The following is a 17,096-nucleotide window of genomic DNA, read 5'->3' on the forward strand; positions in this document are numbered from 1 at the left end:
CATCAACACCTATGAGCTAAGTTGATCACAGACAGAAATGGTTTGCTAATTAGTGACAAAAAAAGGTAACTATCAACTATTTCAGATTCTACAGGGAAAATGGTATTAATTCTGTTGCAGTTGTAGTGCAGAACAAAAGACAAACGTACCCTCCACAAAAGCCAGTTGTGCCTCATCTACTGTTATTTTTAGTGCAGCTACACGTGGGCTCACAAGCATTCCCTGCCAGCTTTCTTCCATTTGTACCTGTGCTCAGCAATGCCTTTCATAGTGGAGCTAGGTCAAGACTCAGGATTTCTGTAAAGGCTGTCCTAGAAACGCACTGTGCTCTGATATGATTCTCCTTTATGGAAAATGGGATCACCGAGTACCATCGGAAAGAGTTAATCTGCTTAATCTGTTTCACATTCAGCCCTCTTGTATGCAATTATGATTACAACATGTTCTTGGATGTCCTTTTATTTTTTTTTCTTCTCTAATTAAAATTGTCATTGGTGGAAACTGCTTCGTTGCACAATACTCCAGGCAAAGGAGCAAGTTCCCTTCACCATAGGCATTTAACTGACATTCAAACACAAGCCCCAGATCCTGGACACTATTCAAGGAACATTTGTTATAAATTACAGATGGGGATGCAAAGGTGGAGCAACATCACACTTGCCCTGTCCTGGCCCTGCTTCCAATGCTGTGTAAGATGCTTTTGCAGCTGTGTTTGCTCAAGAGGCCACAGAGGCAGCTGAGGGATGCCCTTGCTACAGCTTCCCTCTCCCAGCCACTTCCCTGATCAGTCACAGAGTAGGGATTTGCCAGGCTGTTACAGATGATCCTGGCAAAGACCCACTGGCAAAGGGCCACAATGCTACAGTAAAACTACCAGGACTAGCTCCCTCAGTTGCTTATGGTTTTAATACAGAAGTGATTCAGAAGTATAATGATACAGGTAAAGCATGTTCTTTTTTGTATACTAAGATATGCCACTAGTTTACTGCAAGGTCTGGAAGAAGATATAACAACTATGTTTGAATTAAAGTAACATTCTCAGACATAAAAGGGTATCGGTACACAGAAAGGGCTAATAAATAACAGAGCTTATAGGAAAAAAAAAGGAAAGGAAATCCCAGTGAAACATACTTCTGATGTGTATTCTGCTTCCAGACAACATCAATTCTCTTCCATATCATGTGATATATAGACATATATCTAGATGTAGTATATTCAAAGAATACTGAAACAAGCTATCAAAAGATGTTTAAACTCTGACCTTGAAGTGCTTCTTTAAAAGGGAGGTAAAGGACATGATTTTTTGTAAGTGTGAATTTGGATAGATTCAGGACAGTATATGCCAGCAGACTGCCTTCCCTAAAACCTTTAATACAATACACAAAGTTGGAATGGGGAATATTTCTGAAAACAGACATTAAATTAACCTTTTTGTTGCCATCTGATTCATTCTGGACAGATTTTAATATCAGTTATACCAAACCAAATCCATAGTGACTCCATTAAGTTAATTCCGCTATAATATTTATGCCTCAATAATTGTGGTTAGAGTAATGAACCTGTTTCCTTGCCTGTGGGACCAGATCTTTGTCAGGTACAAACTAGTGTTGCTCCATGAAGCCACCATAACTACACTGATTTAAACTGGTTAACAATCCAGCCCACGACACTAACAACTAGCAAATGGGTTTAGGACCAGCAGCCAGCTGTCTAGACTTCTGGGCTACAGATATGACATGGGCTTTTTACACTGATGAGGTTTCCTTTAATGGAAGATAAATTAGTTGTGGATCCCCTTTTCTATTCAGAAATAGCATAAGCATCACACGCAAATCCTGAAGCAGGATGAATTAAGTCAGGTTCCTGGAGAGAGCTATAATTTAAATGGAAGTCTTTGAGTCATGTCAAATATACTCTTCAATTAGGACTTATTCAGGCAGAATAGGAAATGTAAAGAGAGTTCAAAAGGCCCCTGCCAGATACGTGGCTTCAGAGAATGTGCATCTGAGCAAGGAAACATGCTTAGACTGAAAGCCGTGGGTGCTGCCAGATCTAGGACTGATCCGCACAGTCTTACCTGGTGTTTTCTACTGGCCAGCCAAGGTTAGGGAAATACTAACAGCAAAATGAGTGGAGGAAAAGTCAGCACCTCTTGACCCCCCCAGTGTCAAAACACAGTTGGAAATAGCCTTCTTTTAACTGAGAACCCTGAAAACAGCCAGGCTCTGCAAACACAGCTCTCAAGCAGGAGGTGGGAATCTGCGATAGAAATTTAGCAATTCCCACCATGCTGCATGAACCAGCACAAAATCCAGCTGACGCTCCCACAGCTGCTTCCCAGAGCAAGTGTTGCCCAACTATGCAGGACTCTGAGTTACTGAGGAGCAGGAGCACTTAGAGGAGTATCACCTTCTACCCCCTACTCACGTTTCTGATGAGATTGACAATCTGTGGCGACAAACACGAGCCAAAGCTTCTGCTAAAACTTCCCAACCAAAATGTAAAACTACAGCGTGCATTAGAATAATCCAACCTTGTCTTCCTGGTTCTTGGCTCAGCACTTTATCTGGCAGAATTTGTGCAGTATATCTCTCAGGTTCCCTTATTAGTTTCCCAATCCTTTACTCAAATTATATTTGCCTGGTTTAGAGGACAGTGCCAGGTAACTGATCCCTTAAATATATATCCTTGGATTTGGGATCATTAACTCCTGTGCTATCAGGAGATGGGCACATCGAGCTGAGGACAATGAGAACTTAGAGCTGAAAAGGAGATGGAGTTTGCCATAGTGATATGGCCTCTCTCCTTCTCAAAGCCCAGCCTCATGCAAGAATTAAACAAAGAGCACAAGTTCAATATTCGAATTATTTCAGCTTGAATAATTTAGGCCAGGATTTTCAAGGCCCTCTGGGCGTGAGGTGCCTGTTTGCCATTAAAATTAATTAAATAAAATTAATTTTAATAGGAATTGGGTATCCAAATCCCCCAGAAAGCTTTGAAAATGTAAACCTCAATTGTTATTAGAAACTCAAGTAAGAAATTAGGCCTAGTTATGTTCCCAAAGAAGTCAAGAGGAGCTTTGTACTGACGTCAATATGCACATGATTTTTTTTCTATAATGCCTTTTTTTTTCCTTCTGGATAGGACTCAGTTATTATCAGGGATGACATTAAATTTCTCCTACAACCAGTTCACTCTCAGTTCCTTTCCTTTTCTCTCAAGTCTAATTCTGTGTTCACATTTTTTTCTATTCAATAGAGAGAATAGGAATGGATTTGTGGTTTACTGGGATTGTTTTACTTTGTCTTTTCAGGTACAATTACAATTTTTAATGGATTGAAATGCCACTCTAAGTAATTTTCTCATCCTGGGTAATATTTTTTTGGGTTTATCTTTCATGAAACAAATGGTGTGACTTTCCACCCATCTAAAATGTTGCCACTATTGAATAAGACCCCTGATCCCATTGGATCCATACCTGTTTACATCAGCAGAGGATCCATTCCTACAGTTTTACATTGTGGCATTCCGTTCCTCTAGGGCATTTTTCCAAGCTTTAATACTGAAGAAATTAAGACAATAAATTATTCTGAGCTACCAAGTCACTAAGAAAACTCTGCATCTTCATTAGCCTTAGGTGGAAATAAGCCACATTCTGTTTGATGCCAGCAGAGAGACAGTGTCTATATATGACTGGTTACTGGGATTGGTGCTTTGTAACTTGTCCTGGAGCAAAGCAGAAGTGACACCACTGAAAACATGAGTCTTCACCCAATGCTTGTTTCCATAAGACCCCTTGGGCACAGAGACAACCAACGTCAAGGCCAGTGGTTGTCTTTCAGTGAGCATCAGGCTCCTGGAGTGGTTGCAATTGCTCTGTGTTCACTGAGGTTACTCCTGACATGCTGCATCCATATCAGAAAGAAAACCAGCCCTGAGGCCATACTCAGATTGGAGATTAATATCCAATGCCAGTCAAAGTGGCAGGTCTCAGTTTGCTCAGCCTCTGGAAAAGGAGTACTTGGGTACAGCTCTTAACAGCTCGCTCCATCTCTGGTACTGTTATTACCAGCTCTCTCACTCACTAACCAAATTAATTATGATGCCCAAAATCACCTAATTCCAAGGCATTTGTAAGCGTAAGTAACTGAAGTATTTTCCATGGAAGGACACCTTTTCTCTTGTATTAACATACATTAATGCGAAGTAATAACACTATTTTTCTTTCTCTTGGATGTCATTGGTGTCTTAGTAAGTGAATGTATTGTACTGTGTTTCTGGACCTTGAACTTTATAACCCTTCCTTTCTACATCATTACATCTTGTTTAAATGAATATATTTCAAATTCCTCCTTTGTTTAACTCTTCCCATATTAATAAAACCCATCTTCAGCATCCAGTGCAGCATCCATCCTATCAACAATGCATCAGATCAGATTAATGCATTGTAATGTCATTATTAATTCAGTTCTACATGGTCATTTTTCATGTTCTGTTGAAGACAAAAGCAAGCAAACAAAAATACTATTCATTCCACACTGTCATCCCTTTGTCCTGACCAGAACAACTCGATCGTGTTGAAGAAGGCATGAACCATATCAACCAAGACATGAAGGAGGCCGAGAAAAATTTAAAAGATTTAGGGAAATGCTGTGGCCTTTTCATATGTCCTTGTAACAAGTAGGTACTGGGTACCGGCTCTGCTATGTGGTGTCCAGTTTTTTGTCACAGTGAATGTCTGAAGTTTTTTGTCTTTTTTTTCTTTGTCCTTTTCCATCTGCTTCATTCTGTGGGGATAAAATACTTGTGTTTAATCAGAACAACTGGAACGCATCGAAGAGGGAATGGACCAAATCAATAAGGACATGAAAGAAGCAGAAAAGAATTTGACGGACCTAGGAAAATTCTGTGGTCTTTGTGTCTGTCCATGTAACAAGTAGGTGCTGCCTGCCTCATCTCTTTGAGCACTTAAGGCTGATCCAAAAGGCCTTGTGAAGCTCATCCTTGCTAGGCACATGGACAGGATGAGCATGTGGCATGCAGAAAGAACGATTCTGATTCAAATGCATTCATCTCATAGCACAGACAACTGACTGGGAATTACTGTAGATGCATTAAAATCAGGCATACTGCAGTGAAAGCTTCACTGTTGACACATTTTAATGGTAAAAGTTTCAACATTTTACACAGAGTGTACTGGCTGGTTCCATTTTCCAGTGAACAAAACCACTGGGGCTACCTTATTCCTGGAGACCCTAAATTTTGAAACATATTTTGAGAAACAAGGTTAATAAATGAAATAAAACAGCTGAAAAAATGTAGAAGAGGCCATAATAAATATCACTTAAAATGATGGATGAAAATCACACCTTTCATTGTTCAACAGAAACAGTCCCCGATGAGATCTTGAAATAAACATAATGTTTCCCAATTGGAACCCAATTTGAAATGGTTTTCATCCTGCCATAGGTAACAAATTTGAGAAAACCTGAACATGCCAAATTTCTCCTGTTTGGGTAGCACGTACACTGAGCAGAAATGTTGAAATGCATCAAATTTGCTTGCATGCCATCACACTTGAACGAAACCGTCCTCCAAGTAATGCAAAGCTTGTTTTCAATGCCAAATGAAAATGTGATGTGTGGTTATGTGGGTGTAGGAAACTGGAGATAAGAAGTCCTTGAGGAATGGCCAATCCAGCATGCAGTGAGTAGGCACGCAACCAGGTTACAGTGAAAACAATCATAAAGGGATGTCCAGAGACTGCACAGGAAACGAAGCAGAGTGCAGGGGTTGTGTAGTATTATACTCCCTCTCTATGTGGCACAGGTATTTTGTTCACAGCCAGGGCCTAATCCTACCGTGATTACCAAGACCAAAGGGAAAAAACCTGTCATGGAGTTTGGTGGGTGTTGTACCAGCAATCAGAAGGGTAGGACTGAGTTCCTGCCTTATCAGTCATCCTTTATTTTGATGTTAATTCCCTTGGGACACAATGCAGATACTGCCTCAGCTTAAAGCAAATCAATTTTGCTCCTGTGTACCAAGCCACAGATATTTGCTGGGGTAAACATCTTGCCCAGAATACATGTACGGGTGCCACCTTGGTGTGCACAATAGGAGACAGGCAAGGAGGAATGGAAAGAGCTACACACACAGAGCCTTTGTCAGTGGGACTACATGCAATTGGTATCAGCTCAGATCTAGGCTTTAGCCCTGCTGTTTTGCACCAGAAGACTCAGCGCAGAAGAGCTGCAAGTACAAGAGTATACAGCAGAAACTTTACATCTCCCACCCTGTAAAAGCTGTTGCAACTTGAAGGGGAACACTGTCCTAGATTGCTCCTCCTGGAGAAACCTGGCACAACGCCTACACCAAAAGTTCACACTTGGAGTACAAAAAAATTCCAATGTATTTTGCAGGAATCATAATTTTTTTAGAGTGGCTTTAATATTCTATAATGCAGAAAAGGCTGCTAAGAACGTGCCAAGCGACTGTGCCATGGATGAGGTTAGCACCTGACAGACACATGGCCTTAAAACATTTACCACTTCACTATGACTGCAGTATCAAGAAATCAAGAGATGCAAGAACAGAAGGATACTGCATGTGGAGGATGTTCATTTTTAAAGCTGTATCCTCCCTGCTTTAAGGCAGTGTTCTGACCTTTGCAGTCTGCAGCTAGATTTCATAAACTAGCATTGCCAGTTAATGTGTTCAGAAACAAAAATATGGATGAACAATACTTCTAAAGACTGTTCTTTGAATCTCTTTGCCAGGACTCGACTGGTACAAATAAGATGGTATTCTGGGAAGTGGAGTGTAGGAGGGAGAGAAATCTTACAGTTCTGCTCATCAGTACCACCATGATCCCCTTAATGCTCTTCTGGCTGGTGGCCAGAATTAATGGCATATATTTTAAAACTACTAAGCATTTCACACATAACTATACTGAGACACCACTCCATGAGCCTTGAAGGCTTGATCCTACATTCTTAGGAGACCCAAAATGCTCATGACACGAAACTATGACCAGACTGCATTGAAAAGGGCAACTGTTACGGACCACGAGCAGACTCAGACTACCTGTTTGACAGGAAATCCACAAGAAAATAGAGATCATGTTCTGGGTGTACAAAATCATTCACCTCAAACACACAGACTGTCTCACTCTCCAAGTTGCACAGGTCTACAGAACAGGCAAAAACCTGTAAATGTATGTGCAGCCAGAGAGTTACTTTCATTCATTTTTAGAAAACCCAAATTAGAGAGTTAGGAAAAACAAGCCAAACATCATCTTTTTAAGTCTTCACAAATTCTAGTAGGAAATAAGCAACAAAATGGCTAAATAGGAAAGATCCTCTTTTCATCTACATTTTAATTCTATGTTGGAGCATGCAATGCATCTTCATGCTCAGCGAAAGCTGAGCTGCTTCAGGGGGCGTGGAGAGAATGTAACACCAGAGATGGGTTTGTTGTGTCCTTTCCCAAATTCTCCAGAAGACGTTCAGTTTCTCCCCCAGAATCCAAGCTACAGGGTTGTTTATATGAATGATGGGAGCCAGTTGAACAACAGGGAAATCACGGGGATTTGCAGTTCCCAACAGCTTTGCTGGGATCTGCTTAATTCCCATGATAAAATCAAGAACTTACACCTACAGACCCCAAAACCTCACACTCTCCCGTCAAAGTGTTCAATCTCATCTGATGACCCCAGTGACAGGAACCCTACATGTGCTGCACATGCTACTCTGCCACTAAAGGTATGCCTGGATTTTAATTTTCTGTCCACGGCAGCTCAGTCAAAAATGGCTCTGAAAGCTAAAGTAACTGTCGTAAAACCAAATATAACAAGTTGCTAGGCTATTTTAAAGTCCTATGGTTTAAAGCTCCTGAAGGAAGTGATGATCCATTTTTGCCTGTGTCTTGCTTATTGTGAAGGCTGTTACTGCTGATGCATTAAGAGTATGATGAACTATTGGGGCAACCGTGCTTAGTGAGAATGCTTCACTTCTTATTCATGCCTGTAGCTGGTGCATGAAGAAAACTGTAGAAAGATTTCCCTTTCTGATGCTAGATTGCTCGTATCTTTTATTTTCTCCTGCACTCATTTCACTTCTGCCTATTTTACTTTTTGTCTCTGTGGACAAAGGTTTGTACATCAACTGTCGATGTATGATTACTATTTTCAAGTACCGATATATTATTTGAAAAATCTAACTAACCCTATGAATTTTATGATAAAACCATCCCCAAATTGCCTTGGGAAAGGTTAGTGGCTTTAAATGCCTATTATGCCACATACATGTCAAACAGTATCAACAGAAGCCCAATCTTCTGCATGGTAAAATGTTAAAATCTAGCCAAATCCATTTCTATCTAAGAGGGTGTGTTGCTGTGATGTGATGTACACACTATACTTGGCAGTTCTGTTTTTATGTGTGTCTGCCAGTACGTTCTCTGTGTTTGATGTCAAAACATATGTGTCACTGAAATGAAACAATGTTTTCTACTTATCTGTATTTCTTTTCTTTTTCCTCCTTTTTTTTTTTTTCCTTCTTTTTTTTCTTCCTTCTTTCTGGAAACTAAGTCAACATCCAAAAACCTGTGTGCGGTGTTGTAGACTTGGCAATTGCAATTCACCCTATTGGAAACAAAAACCTCTGACCAACACAGTTGTTGTGGCAGTAAAAAGAAACAAAAACCAAACCCCTCCTTTTATTCAGGATTATGATATATCGGTATACAATCAGTGACCCTCTATCTGAAAACTCATTTGCTTGATTCAGCTTTTAGCTTGGAGAAGTAAAGAGTTTTGCGTTTGTCCTTGTTCACTTGATGCTTTGTTACTCATCGTCTTTTTCGCATAGGCTTAAATCAAGTGATGCTTACAAAAAAGCCTGGGGCAATAACCAGGATGGTGTTGTAGCCAGCCAGCCTGCACGTGTCGTAGATGAACGGGAGCAGATGGCCATCAGCGGTGGCTTTATCCGCAGGTGAGCCTTTTTATCCACTGTTTTCTCTCTCTTCTCCTAGTCACTGATATATTTAGATTTCTTCCATATGGTCATGAGTTCTGTGGTGCTCATTAACTCCTTCACAGCAGTGCTGGGTACTGCGGTGGAGCCAGTGCTTGCCATGGAGTGGTGGGTGCTCAGATTTAGGTTGACAGCAATTAAGACGTGTACTAAAGGCTTATTGTGTCCAGTGACTTCCCCTGGCCCTGTGGGTGCTTGTCTGAGCTAGTGCAAAGGATGGTTACCTTGATGGAAATCCTGGAAGTAATGGTCTTAGCCTTCAGAACCAGAAGACGGTTGAAAACATGCCCTAAACATTTCCCCTTGATACTGCCCAGATTTGGGCAATAATGAAACAGAAATAGTATCTATTTTTTGACTTGACAGCAGCAATGTGAGTTTGCAGACTGCCACAGCCAGTCAGCACTGCCCTTTGCACTCCAGCTCCCTGGCACAAACAATGCGCTTTTCCTATGAGGCTTATTATGGGTCTCATATATGACAGTTGTCAAATGCCTCCGAAATGAAGTGTCAGATAAATACTAGTTTATTGTTATTATGTCTCAAGATACGTACTGCTCATTATCCATCCTTGCCAGAAGATGTACCAAAGCATCCAGCACCTGTTTCTTCCTTTTCAAAAAGACAAAAGCCTCAGGCTCCCTGCCAGAGCAGCAAGCCAAGTGCAGAACTTGAAGCACACTTTTAACTAGAGGTACACTGCTTCCCTGCTTGTAACTATCCAGAAAACCTCACTGAATGGGGGAACGATGCCCCATTCCTCAGCTGCTGTAAAACCATAACCATGGAGAAAGATCGATGCTTTAGTGGCAACCCCTGTGCACTCGAAAGCCAGTTAGAAACGCACAGCTACACTAATGGCAACCAAACTGCAAACTTCCAGCAGTCCATAGGGATGCAGCAGTAAGTACATACTGATTACAGTGCTTATAGAGCATGTATTTAGATGACAATGCTACCAGCTGAATGGATAAAGGCATACCAGTAGGCAAAGCTTTGATCTCTGAAGATTAAGGACACTGGATTAATAAGTAATTATCTTTCCAAAAACTATTATCCACTTATTTTTTTGGCTGCTGTGATAAAGGGAAATCAGTGTGGTAGAAACAATGCTGTCACACAATCTGGAGCGTGGGATGGAGTTGCCATTTAAGTTTGCTGGGTCTGCCATTCACTTTTTTCTATTATTTCTGGATGGCAGCCCCACCAAAACGAAGGCTGGGCCATGATAACAGAATAGCAGTGAAGGAAGTTAGGCTACACCATAGTTGCCCTGCAAACAGCCTGCAGTGCACTTTTGGCACTTACATGAACAGAAATTGCACAAGAGGCTTAAAGTAATGATTTTGAGTGGCATCTATGGACTTTGCTTGTCCCAGTGTCAGTCACTGCATGCCTCTCCAGCCACGGGAGAGCTGAACTGGGCTTGGCTCAAGCACAAACTTTTTCTCCTAAAAAACAAGCAACAGTAAAAGACAGTGCTAAGAACGAGAGACAAAGGATGTTTACTAAAGCCAGTAAACCTGAGAGAAGCTGCTTTGGTTCTTCATCATAAATACGTTGAATTAAATAGGATGTTAGGATAGGATTTTCAAAGCTGAAGCAGCCCTTCCATAATATTTCAGTGGCCCCAAGTATACAAGGACTGGACAGTGTTCATTAGCAATGTGTAGTTCAAGGAGGGGAGCTGATCTAGCTTCAATTCCACCACCCTCCAGCATTTCCCATGTACTCTAACCGCACACGGGTCCAAATGGAGCACACTTTCATTCTTTGTCTGACAAGGATCATCCCAAAATCTGTGTGCAGAGAGGTATAGTGTGTGATACAGGCAAGCTCCGGCAGCAACACTTCTAGGAGCAGCAGCCACAAGCAATATAAATGGAGCAGTGATGAACCCAGACAATTAATCCCAACGTCCAAAAAATAAGCATGTAATGTTTTTAGGCTAACTACTTATTAATCCCTTTTCTTCAAAGCTGAGCACAGCAGGATGCTCCTCAGGTGACAAGTGAAGGAGGACGCAGAGGAGGTTTCAGGTGAATCAGAGCTTCAGGAGGAAGCTCCTCTGTCTCTGCTTCAAATGATTGTTTCTTTGCTCCCAGGGTAACAAATGATGCCCGGGAAAATGAAATGGATGAGAACCTCGAGCAGGTCAGCGGCATCATTGGCAACTTACGTCACATGGCCCTGGACATGGGCAATGAGATCGACACACAGAACCGCCAGATTGACAGGATCATGGAGAAGGTAAGAGCTGACATTTCTAACAGGGCCCTGAAAGGGGCTGTTTTGTCCCTTCTGCAAGCACAGGCTGTGCACACTGCAGGTTCTCGTCAGCTCAGAGAAGGAAAAGGGACAGAAACAGCTGCTAGAGCTGTTCTCTTCTCCCTCCAAATCATTGGGCCAAAGCAGAGGTCACTGCTGTGGGGCTTCAGTAACCTCCAGTCAAGTTGGGTGGAACCCATGCTGTTGGATTTGCCAGAGAACAGCTGGCAAGGGGATCCCTTAGCACAAAGGCTCTTTCAGCTTTGGGAAAGGAAAAGTGCCCTCAGCTATCCAGAAGCATGAGGCTTGGGTCTGAGTGCTCTCGCACCTCCGGGCAAGTTTTAAACCTTCTTAGACTTTCCTTTCCCTTGGGAACTCCATGATCATAGAAAAACTGGACGACTTGTTTGGAGGACTAGTCCCAAAAAGATAACGGGGAATTATTAAGCAAGACTTTGCCATATGGTGACAGTGCAGCCAGTCTTGTCATGCTGCCTGCTTATAACCACATTAGTACAGAGATCTACCAGCTCTCTTGGTATGTGTATACTTATCTATATCTATCTATCTATACCTCTCAAAATCACTATCTAAAAAAGCAGAGAGCACCATTCCAGTGCCAGACCTGCATTGCAGATTTTTGAAGCAGATACCAGCACCCTCCAAACCCATTTGGGAACTCACTGCCATCCTCAGATCCCAAGATCTGCAAGCCATCTGCATTCATACTGGCAGAGCTCCAGGCACAGGCACAGCTAGGCTGAAGTGACATAAGAGGCTAGATCTTCATCTGGTGTAAAATCAATACACCATTGAGATTTACACAACCTGAGGATCTAACCCAAGGACTTAGATGTGCTGCTTAGAGTTAATTCTGACCTTAAGTGGTAGAGCTTGTAGTCTTGAGCCTTCTTACACGTGCAAGCCTTCTCACACAATCAGGATGCCCATGTCTAATTTTCATGTTAATTAACTACATCAAGCCTAGTGAAAAAGTTAAAGAAAATGCAGCACTTAAGAATTCACTCAGATAGCTTTCCTTATTGGAATTCGATTTCAGAGAGAACTGGGTGAAGTATACATTGTCTTAAAGGTGGGAAGTTCATCTCTGACAGAGAGACAGTCATATAACACAGTAGAGTGCATGGCTTTGCATAGGTCAAAAGTTTTGTTTTATATAGTTGCTTCTGTTAGTTTGACTGTGTTGGAAAAAGCACAGTATTACTGACATGCCATTCTGCAGCATTTCATATTCCTGGGAAAAACAGGAGCATGGAGGGGAAGGATTTACTGCTCTTATCCATATGAAAAGCACTAGAAAGCAGTGCACCTATCTACACTGCAAGAAGGGGCTGGAAGATTATACAGCTACGTCATAACTACCTTTAAATAAGTCTAGAACATAATGTTATTTTCTCAAAGCAGTTATGAGGACAGGCACTATTACATGTTACCAGGTGCCCTACTCATGATATAACATAGTGACAGGAGACATGCCCTGTGGATGGACATCATAGGATGGTTTGGGTTGGAAATCAGCTGCATCCTATCTGTGCCTGCAGGATACTACCACAAACTACAGCAAGCCCAATAAGTCACTGTTCTTCCATCAATTCAAGCTTGCAGATATCTGGATTTGGAAACATTAATCAGGCTCCTCATGCACATGAGGCACATCAGCCCAGCCTCTAAGCAGCGCACGCTGAGTTGGCTAACTGCAGGCTGGTCTTCCACATCTGTGCAGTCTTCTTACAGAGTTAGGCATTCCATACAGCAAGAGAAAAACTACACTGCAAGCTAATGTGATTCATTAAATCCAGCCTCACAGACAGGTCTTGGAGGGAGAGCCCTTGGCTAAGGAACAGTGACACGTTTCTGAAAGATGGACTTGGAGTGTATGCAGAGTCGTCATGAAAGCAGCACGAAACCAAGGCAGTCTTAGGGAAAATCTGTCAAATTTGTCAGAGTAAGAACTATAATGAGTTACTAGAAAAAGAAGGCCAATATATCAGGGAAAGCCTCTATAAAAGACAGAAATAGCAGTTAGCTGGATAATACTGAAACCACAAATGCATACACATCCATTTTGCAATGAAATGTGCCAGCAGACCATCATTCCTACTGGTAGTGGGCGTACAGTATTGCTGGAGTCCTTTTCCTGCTGAGATCAATTATGTCCATTGGAAAGACCCTTGCCTGGCACACTTTGCAAAAGCTGGGGTGCATCACAAAGCTAACCTGAATGCTCCTAAAGCATTTATGTTAGACTGGATGCGTGCATCCAGAGCAAGGTAATCTCATAATGCAGAGATGTAATCTATCTATCCACAGTAATCAGGGTAGCAATGAATGAAAGACTTTATCTTTCCTTCATATCCAAGAGAAAGAGACAAAACCTCAAATGATGATCGAATGGCCCAGACATCATCACCAGAAGACCCTGGCCCTAAAATGAGCCATAAATAGGTTGGGAGGAAAGTAGGAAGGGCTCAAAGCATTCTATCTTGACCTAGGTGGGAAGGTCTGCACAAAGACTCCTCCTGACTTTGATGCATCATCACACACCAGAGTTAGACTTTAGTATTCCTATTTAGGAGCACTACATTTCCTAAACATTCAATGAATATTCACAACGAACGTAACTGCTTCCAAGACCATTAACTTACATTTGAGGTAGCCTTTTGGCAAAAGCACACAAAAATCTACTGTGATAGGCAAGGTCAAGCTCACGGCTAAAATAACGTGGCTTATAATGAGTAGTTATGCTGATTTATGCTTGTTGAGGATCTGGCACATGCTACTGTACTAAAAATACACATCTACACAGCATTTGCCAAAACAATTATGGAGAAAAGCCCAAGATATTTAAGAATGATTTATTGCACATCAGTATAACCATTTTAAAAGACTTTTTAAATGTGAGACAGTTGCTTCACCATCCTGCCTTTGCAAACTGGAGATCTAAAATAAATCTGTACAATTTGTATACACCGCAGAGATGTGAGAACAATAAAAGCTAACAAAATACAGCCATCAAATCACAGAACAGAGTCTGCTATTTGAGTTCATGCTTTTAAAGCAGTAACACAATTCTCACCTTTCCCAGAGGTCTGATTTAAAAAAACTGAAAACATTTGCTATCTAGTCCCTCTGCTAGCTTAAGTTGATATGGCAACATGGGCCTGAATGGAGCTTTGCCAGTTTTTGTCAGCTAAAACAGAGTCTTTAGTCTCCAAAACTAACTCCTGCAGAGCTACAGAAATCCATGGTCAAAGTGTCTTCCCACTCCTAAAGCTCCAAAGTGGTGCTGTTTTATTAACAGCATTTTCCTGTCCATGGCAGAGAGGATGGAACTAGATGATCTTAAGGTCCTTTCCAACCCTAACCATCTGTGATTCCATGGTTTTATAATCATAGCAAGTCTTACTCCATGGAAAACAGTGAAGTTAACAGTTCAGCCTACGCTGGACTAAATCCCAGCTTGATTGCTTCAAAAACATGGTAGAATCCCTGCCCTTCCTTAATTCCTGTTTATGCTGCTTCCCAGTGAGAGAGGTTGCTCTGTCTTGCAACTACACTGGTGAACTTTGGCGAGAGAAAGGAATTATGGCATCACTCCTACCTCATCCCTGCCTTTCACACGAGCAACAAGATCCAGACTGATGCATTTTCAAAGAAACTTATCTTTGCCAGCACTCCCTATATCAGATGATGTAGCTTCCTTGCTCCAGCGGTTCTCTACACTGACCAAAACTTTAGCTCTGACTGCATGCCTGGTGATCTAAATTAGAAGAGCCCAGGTGCACTAAATCTTAGAAAGCACTGAAGCTTTTCACCAGTGAAATCCACATGATCAGTTCTCATCCTGTCATACATTACCATCAATCCCGCTAGCACTATCAATAGCACCAGCTACAGATCTGGGACAGCATTTACAAGAGCTCAGTGAAGCTGAATACAAACATAAAAGCTCTACCCAAAGGCTACCTGAAGTGTCACAAAGCCAGTAAATCTGTAATTTCCTTTTGGGTCCTTAATACCACTATAAAAAAAAGCTCTCTAGTATTTTCAAGCTTCTTTTTTCCCTGACCTAGCCAAAACTAGAGAAGCATCCACAAAGCATTGTAAACGCTCTTTTTCTGCCCTGTATTCATCTGTTTCTTTCCTTTGTGTTTCCCTAGGCTGATTACAACAAAACCAGGATTGATGAAGCCAACCAGCGTGCAACAAAGATGCTGGGCAGTGGTTAAATGCAGTGAAGTGCATTTCCTTTTAACGCTGTCCAACAAGGCAGTACCTTCATGCTTTTATCATGGTATTTATCTACTAGGTTTGCACACATGCACATATCAGCCCCATTGTAAATGTTGTCCTGTGTAGTTTGTCAGCTTTCCAAAAATGATACTTGTAATTATTTTTTTCTAGATATCTTTCTTTCCAAAGGTTGTACATAGTGCTGATTTGATGGCTATAGCTCACTATGATGTTTTCTGGGATTTTTCCTTTCCTTGTTTCTGTTTCAAATTCCTTTCCTTTTTTCCCTCTCCTCATATATTTTTTTAAATGATGTTTGCTGAATGACAACACTGTTGGAATGCTAAACGTGCTGTTAACCTTTAAATATACAGTATTGTTCTTGTAAAACTGTGACATTCCACAGAGCTACTGCCATGCTCCTGTCTTTGGGTATCATGATGTTTAAGCACTTAAAACCTGCTGTCTTCAGTTCTTCATTGCCATTATCTGTTGTTATGATTTCATGATTAGACAATGTGGAATTATATTACTATAACAAGCATTGCACTAAAAAGTGATGTGATTTATGCACTTATGCATGAGGAATAAATAGACTTTTAGACTCCTACTTAAACAAGAATTTTCCCATGGCAGTAGCACACCAACAATGACAACAAAAGCATGCTCAGTATTCGGACTCTTTTGGGAATATGTTATACCAGCAAGTTTGCAGTTGTGCCACTTTTTTCTTGTTGATATATATATAGTTATTAATCATGATCATTTTTTTTAATTATAAAAATAAAGAGGGATTTGGCACTCACCATTTAGCCATCGCCAGCAAAATAAAAGCTTGGCTGAAAATATGTCAAAGACAAAAAGAAATAAGTGTAATATATTGGGTTTGTCTGCTGCTTTTGAAGACTATCTTTTGGAGGAAACAACTACCATATGAAATGGTGCAAAGAAATGTAATTTTTATAAGGCTCTCTCTTACTAGTCGCTATCCCCATGTGGTTTGTTATCGGTACAGTTCTCTGTTGCTTACCTAGAGCTATGCACACCAAATCGCTGAGATGTTTAGTAGCTGACAATGAAAAACTAATTAAAAAAAACCTAAATGAATGAACTCTAGATAAACTGTGAGATAAATATCATTTACAGCATGTAATATGAAATTCCTTCTGTCTCCTGTCAGTTTGTGAAGTGATTGACATTTTGTAGTTAGTTTAAAAATTATTAAAAATAATAGATCTCAGAATCCATGCTTCCTTTATCCATTTGTTGCCCTCCGTGTCAGTGACAACTAGTTATGAGCCACATACCTGGGAAAAGAAGTGCAAAGTCTAAAAGCTCTTTACAAACTGGGTCTGTATTATGTGGGAAACTAAAGCTTTGTGTTCGCGATGCTGCATAAAAGTAACTACTCTAAAAATAGCATTTTACACTCAGTAAATTCCAAGTGAATCCTATTTTAAATAACCTTGCTTGGATTGCCAAACACTGAACCAAAATATACTCTCTTGTTCAAGGGAAAGAAAAAATGAAATAAAT

General features: G+C 41.0%; 1 protein-coding gene across 2 annotated transcripts in view; it reads left to right on the top strand.

Annotated features, from left to right (window-relative positions):
• The window catches only part of SNAP25 (synaptosomal-associated protein, 25kDa), a 29,575-nt gene extending 12,768 nt beyond the window's left edge, over positions 1–16,807 (top strand). The window contains exons 4-7 of one of the 2 annotated variants that reach the window (XM_010024359.1): positions 4,819–4,936; positions 8,871–8,996; positions 11,144–11,288; positions 15,488–16,807. In XM_010024359.1, the coding sequence (XP_010022661.1) occupies positions 4,819–4,936; positions 8,871–8,996; positions 11,144–11,288; positions 15,488–15,556 (458 nt within the window). In that variant the 3' untranslated portion in view covers positions 15,557–16,807. Of the gene's footprint in view, positions 1–4,562; positions 4,681–4,818; positions 4,937–8,870; positions 8,997–11,143; positions 11,289–15,487 lie in introns of both variants that reach the window. The other variant, XM_010024360.1, reaches the window with a different exon arrangement.
• The last annotated feature ends 289 nt before the right edge of the window (positions 16,808–17,096 follow it).

This window comes from Nestor notabilis, unplaced genomic scaffold, assembly GCF_000696875.1.
Source record: "Nestor notabilis isolate BGI_N333 unplaced genomic scaffold, ASM69687v1 scaffold4821, whole genome shotgun sequence".
Classification (NCBI taxonomy): Eukaryota; Metazoa; Chordata; class Aves; order Psittaciformes; family Psittacidae; genus Nestor; species Nestor notabilis.